The following is a 19,184-nucleotide window of genomic DNA, read 5'->3' on the forward strand; positions in this document are numbered from 1 at the left end:
ATAGTTCTGCCTTCTACTTCTCTTTCAGGGCTTGAGCTGAGGTTCTTAGGGCTCAATTCAATGCCATTTCAGGTACTCTGGACTATCAAACCTACATACCAGAGCATCACAGATTTCCAGTAGGCTGTTGTAGCTCCTAGCCCAGGCAGATATCAGATACCCTAGGCCTTATGAAGACACAAGATGCCTATATTTCAGCAACTTACTCCTATGCTCTTGTTTTCTCCAGCTACAGGTAATGGCTGTATTTACATCACAAGTTTGGGAATGCAAATCTCATCTTTGAGTGCGGTTGATACCTCACCAACTGTTAGAACAAAACACTGTCTTTAGGGCTGAAATGAGGTAAAAACACGGAAACACTATTTGCTGTGTAATTCAGTGGTTTGCAATTAATGAACCACTCCTACTCAGGCTATTGTCCTATGCAAACCTACTCTATATATTCATTTAAATTCAATTTCTGAGTGTCCAATACAGACATAATGCATTCAGAGTAAGTAGCACTCTTTGGATATACATGTATGTTCTGCTGTAAAGTCCTCACCTGCCCTTCTTTTAATGTTGAATACAAGCAAATTTAAGAATGGATGATTGGCCAGGGTTCTGCAGGCCAACACACAACTTACTAGGGATCCCTGCTGAAAAATGGAGACAAGTAGCTTTTAAAACACTTTCTTTCCCCTCTTCCCTGTGTTCTTCTCTCAGTTGGTTACGGTATCTATTTTTATTTCCTTCTGTTATAAATTGTTTCATATCTCAAATATCCACATTGTGAAACAAGCCTAATTCAAAATAGTTTTAGAAAATTTCTAATGAATTTGTAATAAAAATGTAACTGGGAACATGCAACTGGATCTGAGTTTTTTCTCACTAGCTCGCACATCTTCAACTGCAGGTAATTTATCTTCAGTCAATATTAAAAGCAACATCTGGAGAATGCTACAATTAATGAGATTAAATACAAAGTCACTGAGCTGTTACTCATTTTCCTGTCTATAAGTTATTTGGCTTCTTATGCTTAGAAAGGAATGTGTATTAGAATTGATGTGATTGGGCATATACACAAACTCTTAAATTTATTTCCTTTGCAAGAAAATGCTGGGTTTGTTTTTTCATGCAGGCTTTTTTTTAACTTCAGGGCTGCCAGGATAGGCATAGCAGGAGGATGTTAGCCAGGTTCAGTTTGGAATGAATGTGAGCATTCGAGTATGGAACAAGGTTTCTCTTGGTTCTTTGTAAGAAGGTGACTTTCAGGGAACGATCAGTGCACAGGGATCCCACTGGAACAATTGCTTCTGAGAAACAAAACAAAGCAAGCTAACAAAACAGAAACCTCACTGGCAACCAACATAGTTTCCATGTGAGAAAAACTCAAATGTACAAATGCTTTAGTCAGATGACAAGGCAATAAAAACTGCATTCAAATCTTACAATGTCATTCTGTCACATTAGTCAAGTCTCACTGGCAGAATTGGCAACAGATTCAGACTGTATAGACAGATAAATGCAAGCAGCTATTTGGTATAGATGCAGACACGCAATTGCTAGTAACATTATCACTTTTAAATTCCATGGTTTAGTCTACTAAGAATGTATTCATGTATTCACAGTAGACATTGCACTAACTGCATTTGCATTTGCAGCCAGTCTACGCTACATTACTATATATGCACTTCAGTGTTCTCCCAGATGCTCTTTTGAGAACGAAACTCCTGTTGGATCAAGCCCCCTGGGGCTAATTGATAAAATCTTGTAACAGATTTTTAAAGCCCTGAAACTGATGGTCTGTAGTAGAAGCTCAGCACTAAACCACTACTCCGTTGTGCCAGAAAATTAAATAAGAAGCTATGTGTTCCTTTCATATGTGCACAGCTAAAACAAAAAATGAAATTGAAGATGGTTCTACATTATCAAAGCATCCAGGTACAGTGGCTGAAATCTGGGCACTCCTGAAGTCACTAAAGTCATAGTTAGAGAGGACAATGAATTCTGATTTAGGATTCTTTGTTCAGCATGAAAAATGTCCTAATCATATGATCCACTACTTTATGCATTGCTTTTTTAAGAATATTTACAGCCTGACCCTCAGCAGGCTTTATGCCAGAACAGGTTTCCTTTGGGCCAAGCCTATTTTATACCGGATCATATATGGCCTGTCCTCTAGCACCTGCTTAACGCATATGAGCATCAAACTGGCAGAAAGCACAAAGCTGGCACAAGCGCTATATCACGTCTGTGCCTGATCCAGATGAAATGTGAACTACTGGGTGAACTAGTAGCATGTAGCCAGCATATGAATGGTTGTTCAAAAGCTGTCTGGGAGTTCTGCCACTGACTGTGAGGGGGCCCTAATTTCTACCCACTCATTTCATGTGTTTAAATTTTAACACAGGAATCAAAGTTCAGTAACGTACAAAGAGATGCAACAATTTCTTCCTGTCTTCTATTTTGCTGGTCATACCAGGTTATCAACAAAACAAACACCAATCTTTCAATCACTTTACGATGCTCATTAAATAAACTACACAACTAATGAATGAACATATAAATAATTAGTGCTAATAATGCCATAATATTCAATCTTCAAGGAAACAGAACACCAAAATATTAATAACAAGGGAATAGAACTGAATAGTAGATACTTGAAACTGTACTGTGTCTTAGCCAATGATACATTATTTAACCCTAGGTCTTGTAACTTGAATTATATTATCACCAGAACCTCTGAAGACCTTAAGCATATATGTAAAGATATTCCAGATTATGGATGACTTTTTTGCATCCTGCATTTGCAAAATTAATGAAATGTCACATTGAGTAATTCTTATTTGTGTGGTGTACAGACAGTCCTTAGAAATTACTCAGTACTTTAAGAATTTTTTTGACATTAACAATATTACCAGTTAAACTCACCCTATTTCTTTTTCACAGAAGTCACAACAGACGATTAGAAAAAAATTGGCTCTTAAATTCAAGCTAATAAAATGAATCCTAAGTTTCCATTGGCTATTGTGAAAAGGATTAAACTACTCTTCCTTTGCCTATACTCAAACTCAAAAAAGGGCATACATCCCCTGAAAATGCCACACTTGCTTCCCAAGAATCCCACGGGGATATGAACTGCTGGTAGAGCAGATGCAGCAAGGAGAATCTAAGAGATCTGCAGTCCAACCTGACCTCTCAGGGAACTGTGTGTTCCCTGTTAGGCAATGGGAAAGTATTTGCGTTGTCATGTAGCGTTCTCCACCCACATCAAGGCTGCACCTAGCTGTGAACTACAGTAACTGGGAACTGCTGTGGACAGGGTCCAAAATATCCAGTTTTTTCAAGGCAAAAAACTTTCTATCCTCTGGTCTTTAAAAAAAACCAAAGCTCTGAAAGAATAGTACCTGGATCTTGAACCGATAGCGGGTTGGGATAAAGTTCATCTAAAGCATAGATCCCTTCATATAGGCTAGAGAACTAAATGAGTGACTGCACTCAGTGGCGTGCAGTTCTCTCATTAACTGGCCAAGTGTCTGTGATGCCCTTACAACGAGGTGGCTGCTCTCTAGGCTCCACTGACGTCGCTGCCTGCATCCCTGCAACCTACAGCAGGAGTTTAGTCATGGAGTTCACACAGACAGCAGCATGTAGGCTGCTGCATTCCCATGGCTTAATTGGAACCCATATTGTCTCACAGTCAGTGTTTTCAGTGCATTTCTGTTTATTTTTGATAGCCGTTGCTATAATACTTATATTTGTCAATCTGACCTGGTGAACCCACTGTAGTTTCTGTGAAATGGAGGAAGAAATGAGCAGTGCAGGGGTAAAAAAAAAAAATAATAATCCAGAAGAAACAAAATATTTTCAAAATACCTGCAAAGGCACAAAGGCATATGTATAAAACATAATATCAGCAAATACTGTGTTATTTTAGCAAGCAGATGCATACTTTTTTTCTAATTCTGGAAAGAAAAAATCTTAAAAAATTCTGAAAATCATCTTTAACATACAAAAAGAGCTAAAATAGAGATGTTTCTACCCAAATCCACCACTCCAAACAGAGCTGTTGTTACATGACTGGATGTTGAGGGTTTTGCCAGCAGTAACATTTTGTCATCAAAAGCTAATAGATTAAAAATCACTCTACAAATGCTTTTAGTGAGCAGAAAAGGCCTATTTCTCTGAAATAATAGCAACAAAAAAATGCACTAGAAGTCATTATAGAGCATGGATATATAATCCAGTAATTTCATGCCCTGCATCTGTAAGTCTTCCAAATGCCATTACTCCGTGCTAAATTAATTTAGGATGATTTAATCAAATGAAAACACTGGATAACTAATATAAACTAGAATTTCCTGAGCCATTATTTTCTATCTTCCAAAACCTAAAAGCTTATGTTGATTCTACTAGTTAATTATAAGAGTAATTAATAATTTGCAGAGTAGAGAAAGCAAACCCATTTCAGGATGAGTACAATAAATTCAATGTATTCATTTGTGATCCTAAACTCACAAAACATTCTGCTAAGGAGATGGATTTCCTAAGGTCAAGCCAAGCTTCTTTATGACCATAACATAGTAAGACATATATTCAGATAGAAACTAGAAAAAATAAAAGCAATACAGACTAAAATAGTCAGCTTTCAAGTAGTATAGTTGGAGTTTGCCTGAAATTTTTAGCAATATTATTGTTCTTTTTTTATTTTCTACAGGCAGGGCTAGGTCATAGTGTTATTTGCACCTGAGAAATTTCTTTGAAAGCACCGGGGTTAGTATAGAAGAAAGGAAAATTTAGTGCATTATAAATAAATTTGGTTTCATCTTTTGTTTTATAAACAGAGTTCATATGCAGACATAAATTCTTCTCATTTTACTCAGGCAAATACCTTTCAATAAGCTTTGTGGGGTTTGTATGACCAAGTCTGAATCAGAGTTTTCTATGCAAACTGAGTGAAGAAGAAAACTGTATTTATCCCTTATATTGAAGCCTGCGTGTCCAAAGGTCATTAGTTTACAATCCAGTGGATTCAGTAATGAGGTCCCTCCTATTCTATACACATAGAAGCCCAGAGTTTATTCCCTGTGGATGTTCCCAGAAGCCTTGGCACCACACCAAAAGGTAATAAGGGGAAAATCTAACCTAGTTTTTTCGGCACCTTAGAAAACCTGTTTACAGTGAGGCTCAGCAATCAAAACAATGCCCATGTTACACTTTGGAGTCTGGAAAAGAGCTGCTGCCTAGCACAGCCGGTGAAGACACTGGTTTTAGCACCTAGATTCGTCTCGACTGATTATGTCATATTACATAGACAAGAGAAGTTACAGCAAAGAAAGCAGTGGTCCCTTCTGGCACATCAGCTATGCCTACAAACTAAAGCAAGGCTGGCTATGTAGTGTCTGCTGACTTACTTCTGCTGGTCTAGGCATGTCAACACAGACTGTAGTATCTCCCATCCCTCCAGAGATCCCCTGTACATAATGCAGCTGTGAGCAAGTCCTGTGGTTAGCAAATCCAACACAATTGTGTTTGTGATGCTAATGCACCATGGGCTAACAACCATAAGACAAGCAGACTATGCTTCTGGTTTCTCTTCCTTTGTAAATATGTCTTTAGATGGACGGAAGGTTACAAGTTTCCAATAACAAACCCACCTTTTCTTTAGTGGTTTTCTGTTTTTTTATGTGCATGTTGAAGTTTTGGCCTCCAGCAGCTGCACTGCAAACTCAAGAGTTCTTGCTTTAGATCTAGTCTCTAGGACTGTAACAATTAAATAAACACTCCTAAAAGCAACGTATTTCTATACACATATTTTACACGACAGAAATCCCAAAGGAATTCTCTTCTTACTAATCCTGACTAAAAAAAAAATTATAGAATAAATCTCCAGCACAGCAAGTGTTTGCTTCAAACTCTTGTCTATACCCTGTTTAAAGTTCTTCCCTTAAGCGCCTACTGGAGAATCAAGGAGAGGAAAAAGTATTAATAATTATTGCTTTGATGTTAAAAATAGCTTATAACAGCAACCTGTAAACCTCTTAGTAAGGGTATATCTTTCTTGTGATGATTGTCTTTTTTAAATCCTTTTGGGCTCAATTCAGCAGAATATTTAAGCACAATAGTTAATGTAAAACAATTTTCACTGGATCCAAAGTGTTCTTTTGGGTGATGTACTGAATCACAACCTATATGATCAATGTTTCCTTTCAAATTAAACTTCTTTCCAGAGAAAAAGAAACTGGAAACTCAAGAAGATTCTCTAAAGTTTATTCCAATGAAAGCAAGGAACAGTGAGGAAGACATCAAAACGTATAGTCCACCAAAGCATTGAATGTATCTGAATATTTTAGAGGCTTTGTTCTTAGGATATTCACCTGACATTCCTAGCCTAGGTTTACAAAGCTCAATTCTGAAGAGTGGTGAAAAAAAGCCAAAAATCACAATTATAAAAGAGGCAACATAATTCACACTGAACTGGCGATCAGTCTGTCAATAACAGGTGAATGTTGTACCAAAAAGCAAGTAACGCTGCCTTTCAAATTCCTGTTAACTGACAGCTGGTTTCTGATAGGATTTTCAGGTTTTCCTTTGAAGTATTATCACCAAACACATGTAACTCACTGTCATTTTCCAAGCGCCTCGCTACACACCACCCAAACAAAAAAGAAAATACAAGTAGATAACAAAGAGGCAGAGGATTAAAGAGGATGCAGAAATTTATGTGAGATCTACTCACAGTTGCAAACAGATGTGAGCTAGAGACTTTAGTGGAGTAATATCAATTTACACCTAGTAAAGCCTAGCCAAAAATATTTCCATGTAAAAGGAACATATGACACATGAACCTACAAAATCATCACAATGCAAATCAGTTAGTCGCTATCATATGACGAGAGTGGAAGCATGATAGTTATTAAAATGGCTTTCACTTAAATGACTTCAGTATTAACTAGGCTTAATACATGTCTTCACAGGAGCTTTGCAAAGTCAGGACAACACAAGTTTCTTACCTGAGCTTTTATTTGTTTTGTTTTGTCTACTCTTAACTTGTTCAGTCCATAAGGTAGGATAACGAGAAGCTATATCTAGAAAAAAAAAACCCGACAGAAAATGTTTGAAAATATTATAGTATTTTTTTAAAGTTACTAGCAGCTGAAATATAAGTGTCTAGTTTTAAAGATACATGGATCTAAAAAAGAAAAGGGCACACTGGTTTGCATTATTAGTACAGTTAAAAACTTTATTAATGGCATGAATAGTTCCTTCCTGACCCCATTCATACATAAGGTTGAAAGAAACACTTTTAGACTAAAATTATGTTTTATCAGAATTAAAATCTCCCAGTGTGGACCCAAAGCACATAACAGCCTCAGATCAGATTCTGTGAGATTTGCAGTGAGTGGTAAGGCAGCCACAATATAAGATTATCATTGTATGTAGGCTTTGAGCTTTGCATTTACAATGCACCAAATTTCCCCAGACACAAATAAGCCTGACAAAACATCAGCCTTTAATATTACTAAGTGATATGCTGAGGACAGAATTAACCCTTTAACTTTCTTATTTTACCATACAGTTTTAATCTGCACTCTGGCTCAAGTTTAAAATCTTTCTCTGCCCTGAATAGTGACGATTAAAACTGCTAATGTTGGACTCCATAGCTACAGTGTCATCTCAAAACTATCACATAAAATTCATTGCTTTTAAGTAAAGACTCTATTGTATTTGCTGTCTTTATCTGGAAAAAGGTACAGATGCTTGCAATTTCTTGCAACTGCCCAGCAGCTGAACTAATTCTTAAGGTAGCATTTGATGTTGTAGTGTATGGTCCATACTGCGACTTTAATACTACACCATTAAGTTCTTGTTGATGCTCACCTTCTTCATCACCTTGAGGCTGAGTCTCCAGCGCGGGAGCTGAGGCATCATCTGAATTCAGAATGGAAAAGATTTGCAAGGAGACTACAATTATGAGAGTAAGCTAAATAAGTGTACATACGTGATTGATACTAATGATTTGCACATAGCCCCGGCCGGTAAACAAACAATAATTTAAACATTATTTATAGGTACTACACAGCATAAATATATTACATCTACAGACTATGGATTATAAATGGATAGGGTTTGAGGTTATGGCTGATGAAATGATTGCAGGTGTTTGATGAGGCATGAAGTGATCAGGTCGCTCCCTGGACAGTCATCATTTCCAAAGAAGTAATTAGATAAATGTATAGAAGGAGTAAGACCTGTGAAAGCAAAAGCAGTCTGGGTCAAATGACCGGCTGCAGACATGTTGACACCTTAAAATGAAAGGAAAATTTCTTCCGGCACAGCAGGATCTCTTTAACAGTCAAGCTGATTTTATAAGCAAGATTCACAGATTAAAGAACCAGAATGTTGTTTGCATAATTCTTATCCTCTGGTCAGCAGTCTCCATCCATCCACTACCAGCCGTTGCTGCAAGAAAAGAGGGAGGGAAATTTACAGAAATTATAAGAGGATGTGAGTAACTTTAGGGTCAGTAAAACACAGTGGAAGTAGTGCTGAAAAAGAAAAAATCAATATAAATAATTATTTAAGTTGACATTCTGTGAGAAAGGGCATTACCCAAAGACCCATCTTTACCTTATTACATTTTTGTTATGTAAAATTATTGTGGATATTGTGTAAACATAACTTAGCAGGCCTTGCTAGTACCTATTTTCCAGTCATTGCTGTTTCCTGTAGCATGGATCTAACTCCCAGACTGAGGTGTCCTGCAGTAAACAGCATCCTTCAGGCAAGGGTTTTATCAGAATTTCTTGCAGTTTCACAACTGGATCTCAGACCAACATTGTTTCCAGATTGTTCTCCTGGCATTTTCACAGAAGCTAGAACCAAAGGGAAATGAGAAGCTTCCCCTTGCACGTAGCCCTACCGGGGTAACAGTGAGCAGCAGCTGTAAGGCTAACACACTCTCTGTTTCCATTTCTTCTTGCTACTGCAATCCAGAACAGCCTCCCCACGTTCACTTCGTTGTCACCATCTTTATGCAGATCACACAGAGGACGACCTTTGCCTCTGGAGACCACAGCCAGGTTCACAGCAAATACAGATACCAAATAAACACTGACAGCAGGTAAAACCAAATTTGCAGCCGTGGAACACTAACCTCCATGCTTTTCACAAAATCAAAGCAGCAGCAAGGAAAACTTACTTTCACTGCAAAATGTTTTCATAAAGAAACTTTTTCTAAAGAGTGCTCATTCCTATGTCCATGCAATGACTGGATACTTTGCTCCAATGCCATAACAGACCGCCATTTCTCATCAATTTTGCTGGCATTTTTGTGGTGTCTTCTGGGTGGTGGAATAAGACTACTGATTCATTTCAGAGAGGCCATCAAGTATCCTAGGGTACTGAGAATCAGGACATACATTTACATCACCAATCAGTATGTGATTCAGAAACCCCAGAATTTCAAAGGGTAGCTTATGGTAGATAAATCTTAGCAAAAGCCCATCCAGAAACTTGGGTTTCAGTATAAATGACATTTTTCTAATCATCTTTGTTACACAATTTCAGTTTGTGACACATTTGATCTTATATTCCTACCCAAAATTCAGATATAACACCATAACTTTAGTAATTATCAGTCCAGTCAAAATTAGTCTCTTGAACTTTGTCCAAGCAGCATGTAAAACAGTCTACTGATTTTTTTTCCCTTTTTTTACAAAAACTTAACAGATGTTCACGACTGAGTCATAGAACTGGCCTCAGGTCTCCCCCCACCCAAGAGAAAGAAAGAGAACAAACCAAACATTTGGTATAGGATATTTGTATAGAAGGTATAAATTTTACTCCAGAACTGGAGGAGCTACAACAGTTCCTGAACTGTTTTGCAGTTCCTTCATTTGCAGGAAGACATAAATTTTCTGTTTGCACTCTTTCAGGTACATCATCTTTCAATAAAAACCTTTGCGGTAAGAATGAAGAGGCATGTGGCATTTCATTGATCAACACAACATTCAACGGAGAGTCACAAAGGTAAAGTAGTTATTCTTCACGTTAATTAGATATCTCACAGGTTAATTGTATAGGTCTTCCTGGCTGGCACATGCATACCAGTCCATATGTGTGTACATTTAAACAGAAATCATTCTGTTTGCTGTCAGAGTCCAGTTGCCAAGAACATAGTCCTGCAGTCAGCTAAGAATCAGAAAAAAGGGATGCGATCCCATCTCTGACAACTGTGCTTTTCGGATAATATGAATATTTTCCTTGGATAGAGGAGGGAACTGCAGTGCCAGGGAAGATACTTTAGCAATTACGTTTTAAGCTTTATTCCTGTTTGGTTTATTTGCAAACATGCAAACAGAGCTCCTGACCTCCAAAGTCTGTATCTGGAAATTTTCTTTCAGTATTGGAATACCCAGAGAAAGCAAGGTGCATGTCTGCAACAGATATGGCCCACCAGGTCATCTTCTTCTGTGGCTGTGGGACAGGTTAGAAGAGACTGTCTCTGGCTAAATCTATGCTGTCTCTTGAAAGTCGCATTCTCAGGACTACACTTGAAGGTCTGGTGCATGTCCTTCGCAGCAGTAAGAATGTCATGAACCTGCCTAAGCTTGCTGAGTTTCAATATGGGCAGGTACCCCATCCAGGCACCCCTGATTAGTCCACAGGAACATGCAGAGGAAAGACGAGCAGGGTTTTTTATGGTTATTTCAAAAACTACTGCTGGACCCTTTCAGGTTGAGCTACAAAATACTTCTTACTACAGTGACTGTGAAGCCAAAGCACATCCCTTTAACTTAGATAGCTGATCCTGTTCACTGCTCTGTGATGGTCTCTAAAGAGGTTGTGATTTCTCTGACAACATGACTTTATTTAAAACATAAGGCAGGACTGGCTGGCAGAAGGGTGGGGAGAGGAAGTTCACAGCCAGCATCTAAGGGCCAGGGACCATCTGGGAACCAGGTCAGTGGCCCTTCATGCTGCAGATTTGTGCTGGAGAATAAACACAAGGCATGAGTAAAATGCAACCATGTCACTTTAGATGCGAATATATGTGATAACAGAGGGAGACTTGATAAACATTTAAGTTCCTTGTTCTATGATTCTTCATTCAGGGTTCAACGGCTCAGCCACCACAGTTGCAAATAAAAATAAAGGATTCCAGACAAGTTTTATATATGGGATAGTTCATTCAGTTCAAAGCTGAAAATGAAACTCCTGACCTAAAGCAAATAGGTAACTTAAAGTTAGTGGAACACACAGTTTGTCTGGAAATACATGAAGGAACAATTTCCAGTACTTTCTAATTATTAACCTTAAAAGAAGTACTGATTTTCTCAACCTAAGAGTGCAATGGAAGTTTATTTAAATGTTGGGTATATTACAATGCTGCAAAAATTCCTGTAAAAAAAAAACTATTTCAATTATATATACAGTGCACCAAACAGATAGCCATTAACATTAGCATGAATATGAATAACTTATTTAAAATTAATTTATGCTAGGTGTCACTGACAGCAACATTGAGTATTTTGAGCTGAATTAAAAATTCTTTTAAGCATTTGGAGAGTGTAAGCTTTAATTTTGTTTAAAGCATAGACATCTCCCTCATTTAAACCTACCAGATATGTTGGAGTTGCATGAGATTTTCTCCTGCTAACAAGATATACACTATGATCTATCTCTAACAATAATCACTGGGCCATGAATGTAAACCATCAGATGAATTACTCACAATATAGAGAAAAGTGCTGGGTCCAGATGACTCAAGCACCGTTTGCTATGGAAATAAAGTGCGGACTCCGGTTCCTGAGATTTTGGGACTGCAGAATGCTATCTTTATCAAACAGACAGAATAATCTGTCCTCCAGGGCAAGCAAACAGTATGGGAAAATACTTCAGAGTATAGCTATGGGAAGAAAAGTTATCTTCCAAATAGCACAAAATAGCAAAGTCTGTAGGGCTGAGACTAGAAAAATGTAATGTCTGTGCATATCTAGACAAATACATGCATACACATATATTCATTTATACTTATAAGTTTACTAAATATGTAGAATGCAGACATAAAATGAATAGTAGGTATGCATGTATACATATATGCAGCTATAATATATGATGAAAACATATTCATAATTTAACCGTATGGAAAATCACAGTGGTGATTTTTGTTTCTATTTAAAGGCCAGCTAAGATGTTTACCTGTTTTTCCTGCACCTTCTCGTTGTGGCAGCTTCTCACTCACTGAACCTGCAATCGGAAAAAAGGAATTAACCAGAAAAATATTAATTGCACTTTTAATGTGTTTCCTAAGAAACACAGTACCACTTCAATGATTGATTTTTGTTTATTACAGCAATAAATGTCAGCAAATTCTTCCTTTGCAAATAAAAGATCTCAGCTTTGCCTGACTTCTGCATTTGCATACGATCAATTTACTGTCAGACGCTACTTCTTGGCCACAGCAGGACTTGAGAAAGAGACAACATTAAATACTACATAGACACAAGGGCAAGAACATGCTCACATGCTGCAGAATCAATGTCTCCCTTCCCCACTGACCCAGCGAGGACAGGTCCTGCAGTCAGATGCATGGCGCGGGCACTGCTACCTCGCAGTCCCCTGTGCAGGGCAACATCCCTCCTACTCACAGAGTCTTGCCCATCACACCTCAGCTGCTCTGAGGGGCTTCTTCGGCCCCTACCCAGTCCCGGCTCACGTTAAAACCTGCCCCTTTCTGCTTTAAAATTCCTTATACAAAGCCTTTGGGAAATGCTGTGCTGTTGTGGAAAAGCGTGTGTGTTGGGGGAGGCAGGGACAGCGCCTGCTTCTGAGTTTGAGCCTGGGCTGGTTGCTGGAGACACCCCCAGGGCTGTGGCCCTTAGGGAAGGAGACAGCAGTGGTGGGAAGGTAGTTACGTTTGCAGGAGATGGGGTTTAACAGCTTATTCTACCAGCTTGGACTCCAACCCAACATCCAGTCTTGTCTTCAGGTTGTCAAGAAATGGAGAATCTACTGGTTTTCTTAGTAGTTTTAACAAGAGGTAGCTGTCCTTAGGGTTTAAAATAGAAATACCTCCTTATTTCTTGCTTATGTCTCATTATTACAACCGTTTGTATAATTCTAACACCTAGCCACTTCTTACCAACATACGTATCTCTGCTGCATTAAAAACAAACCTTTAAAAGTGATATTTTTCTCTCTGAAGAGCCACATGGAGCAAACAAAAATTAAAAAGCATAATGTCTATCTATTCTTACCACATAGTCTCTTCTTACGTACACCTGCTTTAATGAAAGAAAATGCCACATCTGACAGATGCTCAGAAGTGTGTGAAATTATTTTGTTACCTTCATTTTCTTAATTTATTTCCTTCTGGAATAAGTACATTCCCTGGGTTTAAAAAAAAAAACAAAAAAAAAAACAAAAAAAAAAACCAAACCTTGCAGCACAATAAATCTGTTCTAAAAGGCCAATTTAAATAAGCGAAGCCACTAAATCACAGGCCATGTTTGAAATGCTGAACTGATGGTTACTTCAGCATGGAGTTTAGATATGGGAGTCTGCCAGAGGGAAGACAGCTAACATCACAAATCTGGCATGCTGATTTTAACACGGCCATAAAAGAATGCAAGACAATGCAGCCAAGCTGATATTACCTTCTGAAGGATTCAGCTTTTAATACAGTTTTTATACATTCATACCAAAAATATTCTAGTTTCAACTTGTTTCCTTTTTTGGTGGCATTGTATTTTTATTGTATTACGTTTGAACCACCAGAAAGTCAATGTACTTAGTGATGCATCAGTATTAATTCAGACAGGAAAAGTAAAATTAATTATCATTGTAGGAATTATATCCAAAGGTGTTTGGGATAGCTTGCGCTAAATAGGCTGCAATACTAATCCGTGGTGTTCACTCTGAAGTGGAGGCAGATTCCTGCATTTATGCTAGCTGAAGCCAGAAGATCTGAGCTTCTTGGTGCTTGGCGTGAATTTGATAAGAGGCTCAGCTTGAACTCAAATAAGATGTTCCAGTTTTATGAAGTACTGCATACAAAATTACAGGTTCTTCTAATTGCACTAAATACCAGTGATCCAATCTTTCCTCAAATTTCATCCAGTTACATTTAACTCTGTACTTTCTCAATGTAATTTTGATACACAGGCTTATAATTGTAATTCTCTTGCAAATGCAGAGATTTTAGGTTTGACTCTCACCCACACTCAAGCATTTTACACCAATTTGTGAGTAGCAACGAGGTCTCAGCATGGGGAATGTGTGTGATGAACTGCCCCTGATAGCCCCCTTGTGCTAAAAGGAGTAAAGCCTCAGTCTGACAACAGTGCTGTCTTTCTATATACATTTAGAACCAGTATTATAAGCTGAACTTAAACTTCAGTTTATACCTAAGTAATTTCAGACATTGGTGAAATTTATATAATATTTCACATCTTAAACCAAAACCAGAAAAATCTTTCCAGATTTTGTTAACACCAAGATGCCTTCAGATTACTCCATCTGTATGTGAAATGGTATGAAATTAGGACTATATATTTGTGTAGAGTCAGAAAGAATTTAATTATTTTTTTCTATGCTTTGCTTTTTTACCCTAAATTATGATGGAAAATTTATGGATAGAGGAGGAGCGTGGCATTCACAGAGGCTAACTTTATCATAGTGAATCTAACTTCACTATGAAATTAGATGAATGCCAGGAAAACAGCTTCACTGGGCTAACATTAATTTTTTTTAATAGTCTTTGGAAGCTAACAGAAATATTCACATAATTTCCTGCCAAGGGAAATCTGCACCCTTCACATAATTTCACCTGAAATTTTTCATTTATGCAGGAAAAATTTTTCTTGTTGTCTCCAAGTTTGAGGTGAGGAGGAGGGCTGACTGAGCTTGTATCAGTTTCTTCTACCACTTTCTGAATATATTTAAGGTAGAAGTACATCTAGATTAAATGGTGATAGGAAGTTGCATTTGCAAGTTTCTAGGAAATTGTATCTTCAATACTCACGAAAAATGCTCACATTTTCAGCTAGATAAGAAACAGAAATAACAACTTAAAACTTATTTAAAGGTCAGGCAATACAATCACTGCAAGCAACCAAATCACCACATAAATATATTTATGGAATGAAAGAGGACAAGGAGGGATATCAAATTCAGCAGCATTATTTTAACAAGGAGTATTTGGTATCATTCTAGCTTGTGCATTTGCCTAGTCATTTATAATTCTGATGAATTAAAAAAAAAAATATTCATGCCTTAGTTTATTGCAAACCCCACAATTCAGCCCAGCTTCACTCTAACAACTTCTGAGGCACAATAAATCTTCCAAGGAATGGGATGTGAGTTTTGTGGTCTCTGATTTTAGCATATCCATATTCTATCATTTTGATCATATGTGACTTGGTCTTTAAAAAAGAAGGTGAAAGTCCATTGTTATACAGTTTAGATAATGATTTCTGATCTACAAAAGAATATTTGATATGTAATCACTGAATGCAGATATCAAGAAACAGGAAAGTAAACTTCCCATGCTGTTCTTTATCTCACATATGGGTGTGCCTGACTGCGTATGTATAGGAAAAGTCCTGCATATGGGGACAAAAGACCTAGATATTCCAAGGATGGATATTTTTCCCAGCTAACTGAAGCAGTATCATGCAAATTTAAGAAGTCCACTGCCTTCCCCAATATATTTCTTTTAATTACATTATCTGATGATAACAGGAAGAGTTCTGAAATTTTAGAGGTACTTGTATTTTGGCTTTAAAAGGTGATCCTACCATCTTAATTGTAAGGTATCAAAACTACACAGAATAAGAATGTATGTCTCCACACCTCTGCAATCTCACTGGCAGAAGCCCAGAATAGTTAATAAGGCATTAAAAACCTGCAATAGGCAAACATTGTATTTTCCAACGATAATTTAACACCTGCTTCTCAGTTTCTGACCCATTTCCCAGGACTCTGTGCCTGTGGAATTTCTACAGTTCCCTGCAGTGCTGATAACAGAGATGGGGAGCTGTAAAAATGTCTGGTTTTAAGACTGGTGTTCTTTAGTGAAAGTATTGGGGGACATTCATCATTTTTAGGGAGCTTTCTTTTTAATGCTGTCATGGGAATATGTTTGATTTACTCTGCTTCTCACCACTGCTCCTGCAACAGTCGAGGTTATTTCCATGGAGCGGAATGACAATCTGAGATTTATCATGTCTGTTTTAGCAGTATCAAGTGCTGGTGAGGGAACAACTGGAAAGGATGGAAGAAGAGCTCTTCCAGGTAAAGATGTAGCAATTAAAGCAAAGGGTTTACATATTTCAGTGGGAGAGTTCTGCATTTTAAATGCTGTTTATAACCTTCATCCTTTCACACTTTGTGTCTCTAGTGAAAAAGACAACTTCAATAAGAGCAACAAGAACAACACAATGAGCAAAAAAACAGCTCATGCAACTATTGTGCATAGATAGATAACAAATATACACGTGACACTTTTCTGTCCCAGGACATGAGATAGCTTTAGGAAGCATCACGTTAAGCAGCTAACCAATATTAACAGTTAACTTAGAGGTTATTTCACCTATCCAATATCATATAGTACATGTGAAGTATGGATAGGGGATGGAACTGGGAAACCAAGCTCCTAACTGCCCATCCTAAGTTCTGCTCCAGATTTCCTCTATTAAAATCCAAGTTCTTCCAGGCTGCCATGCTCTTCTTTCCTATTTCTGAATATTCACCAAAGTCAAAGGTGTTTCTACTGGGAGAAAATGAAAGACAAGAAATTACCCCATAATTTAGGAACAGCACAGTTGATTAGACATGTATTCAAACCCTATCTGAAGTTACTGAAGTACTAACCTAGAACTGAAAAGAAACACTGAACATTTTCATTAAAAAGATAAATTTTCACACCTTCCATAATATTACATTTCCTGTGACAAAATAATTTCAAAAACATGTTCACAGTTGACACTGCCTGCCATGTTGATTGTCTGTGCACATTCTCTAAAGGGAAAAGGTGGCAAAAGTGATCCTGGGGAAAAAAATGTCTGGTACACACAAACTGCGAAAATTGCAAAAATGCCTTTGAAATAGCTATAGCATCACGTCTGCAGAATACACAGCAGCAAGTGAAAATACATAAGCGCACTAGTGTCAGGATGCCACCACTACAGCAGATCTGCCTGCAAAATCAAAAAACAGCAAGGCAATGCCTGCAACAAAGCTAGTAACAACATGGTGTTTTGGACTGACCAGGGACAACAGCATTGGAAGAAATGGAATCCCTGAAATACTAGTTAAAACAGGAGTATATCTACTCAACTTCAGTACACCCACTAAAATTTTGATTGTAATTCCCATGCACAGTGGTACTAAAGAAAAAGTACAGAAGGGAATCAACAGTGATCTGGAAAACATCAACAGTCCTTCTGGGGGAAAGAAACCTTCTTTTATCGTAAACAGATGGCAATTTTGAATATATACTGGGAAATGGGAGAAGGGTGCAGTTGTGCTTCAGGCTTTCATTCTGCAATATAAGAGCAAAGTTTTGCCTTATTATACCACATAACTTTCTGAGAAAATCTGTAGCTGCCTCCTCTGCTGAATGAGATGGTTTCTCCAGACCTCTTAAGACTGAGACCTTAGCCACTACCACTGCAAAATCCCCTGGCATTTCAAATCTATTTCCAAACTCTGCTGTAGTTGGACTTCTTTCCTGAGGGATAAAGGAGAAGTGGTGAGCAGTAAAACATGACAGCACTGATACAAGCAGGGGAGGAAATGTGCAGAGATAATAGGAGAAGGTCTCATAACAATTGGAAAATTATGCACACTCTTCCATGGAACAAAATCATACTCTGCATACTTACCTGGGCCCTGGAGTAGTCCATATATCTCTGAGCTACTAAATTAAAATTGAGTGCTGCTATCACCTTCTCCTTAGCATTCCTGTAAAACTACCTTCCCTTCCCACCCCTTCAAAAATGAGCTGCAGCCATCTGGCAGTTTATCTGCTAAGCACATGAATATACCTTTGAGAGGAACTAAGAATTGGTTCCTGTAAAGATACAATAATTCTGATATTAATCTAGTAATTAACCTGGAACTACACCGCAGCTTCTCCTCAATAAGACTGAATACAAATAGAAAAAAGTGAAAGTACAATAACTCAGTAACATTTTGAGCCAAAAATAATGCCATATGCTGTGCCACATTTGCCAAACAATTAAGTGCTGAACTTTCAGCATCAGCTTAACCCCTTTTTCACTGATGTCAGTGAAAGGGATGAAACTACAGATTGATCTTGCCACAAAAGCCATGAAGGCGTGCTTTCAGAGAAGCCTTGGCTATGGACATGCAGAAGCACGTCTATTCAAGAATACACTGAAACACAAAAATACTATCTTAACCATGTGTCTTCTGAAGAGGCAATCTAGTTATAAACAATAACTACGCTAAAATGAATGCACATTTTTCTCTATTTTAAGGTTCCTGCACATTATATATTATTTTTCATAACTGTCATTCTGCAGTGATTTTTCAGACTGGATCAAAACTATTAATCTGAAGAGTATTCTTTCTGGCTAAAGTTCACCTACAGGCAAGATGCAAGGAAGATTCTGCAAATCGTTTAAACAAGATATACCTTAAAAGAAGAATTAACTTTTTATAATTTTTGTTGAAACTTTCTCCATGATCTCTTCTTTCCTCCATCTATTTATTAAAAACATCAACACTGTGCTTGAATGACTGAAGTAGATCAGACGAGGTGAATTCCCTCCAAGGCCTTTTTACCAGCTTCATTTACATTACAGGGTTATTTACAGCTTTTTAAAATTATTTCTCCCGCTCTCTGACAGAGAATGGTGCTACAGCACAAACAGAAATGCAATACATGGAGCTCAAGTATATTTAGAGCTATTTCTGTGCAATTCTGTCAGCCCTAAGGAAGGTGAATAGCAATTCTGGCAACTGTTCATACACTCAGGATTTATATTTATTAACAACGTCAATGAAATAGTGTCAGAAGCAAATTCCTAAAAAACAGTGCACCTGCTAATTATATTAATGAAAGATAAAAGGCAGTACACATAGCAATGAGTCTGATTTGCTAATTCATTTCTACAGACAATGATTCCATTATGTTTTTAATGCTTTGTTTCGTTTTTATTTCTCCT

General features: G+C 37.6%; 1 protein-coding gene across 7 annotated transcripts in view; it reads right to left on the reverse strand.

Moving 5' to 3' along the window:
• SMOC2 (SPARC related modular calcium binding 2) overlaps nucleotides 1–19,184 on the reverse strand; it is a 150,001-nt gene that overhangs the window by 67,874 nt on the left and 62,943 nt on the right. For 4 of the 7 annotated variants that reach the window (XM_040598447.1, XM_040598445.1, XM_040598444.1 and 1 more), the window contains exons 5-7: nucleotides 12,190–12,237; nucleotides 7,867–7,950; nucleotides 6,999–7,073 (exon numbers count right to left, since the gene is read on the reverse strand). In XM_040598447.1, coding sequence (XP_040454381.1) covers nucleotides 6,999–7,073; nucleotides 7,867–7,950; nucleotides 12,190–12,237 — 207 coding nt within the window. The remainder of the gene's footprint in view (nucleotides 1–6,998; nucleotides 7,074–7,866; nucleotides 7,951–12,189; nucleotides 12,238–19,184) is intronic. The other 3 variants (XM_040598450.1, XM_040598449.1, XM_040598448.1) reach the window with 1 other exon arrangement.

This window comes from Falco naumanni, chromosome 6 (genome assembly GCF_017639655.2).
Source record: "Falco naumanni isolate bFalNau1 chromosome 6, bFalNau1.pat, whole genome shotgun sequence".
In the NCBI taxonomy this organism is placed as follows: domain Eukaryota; kingdom Metazoa; phylum Chordata; class Aves; order Falconiformes; family Falconidae; genus Falco; species Falco naumanni.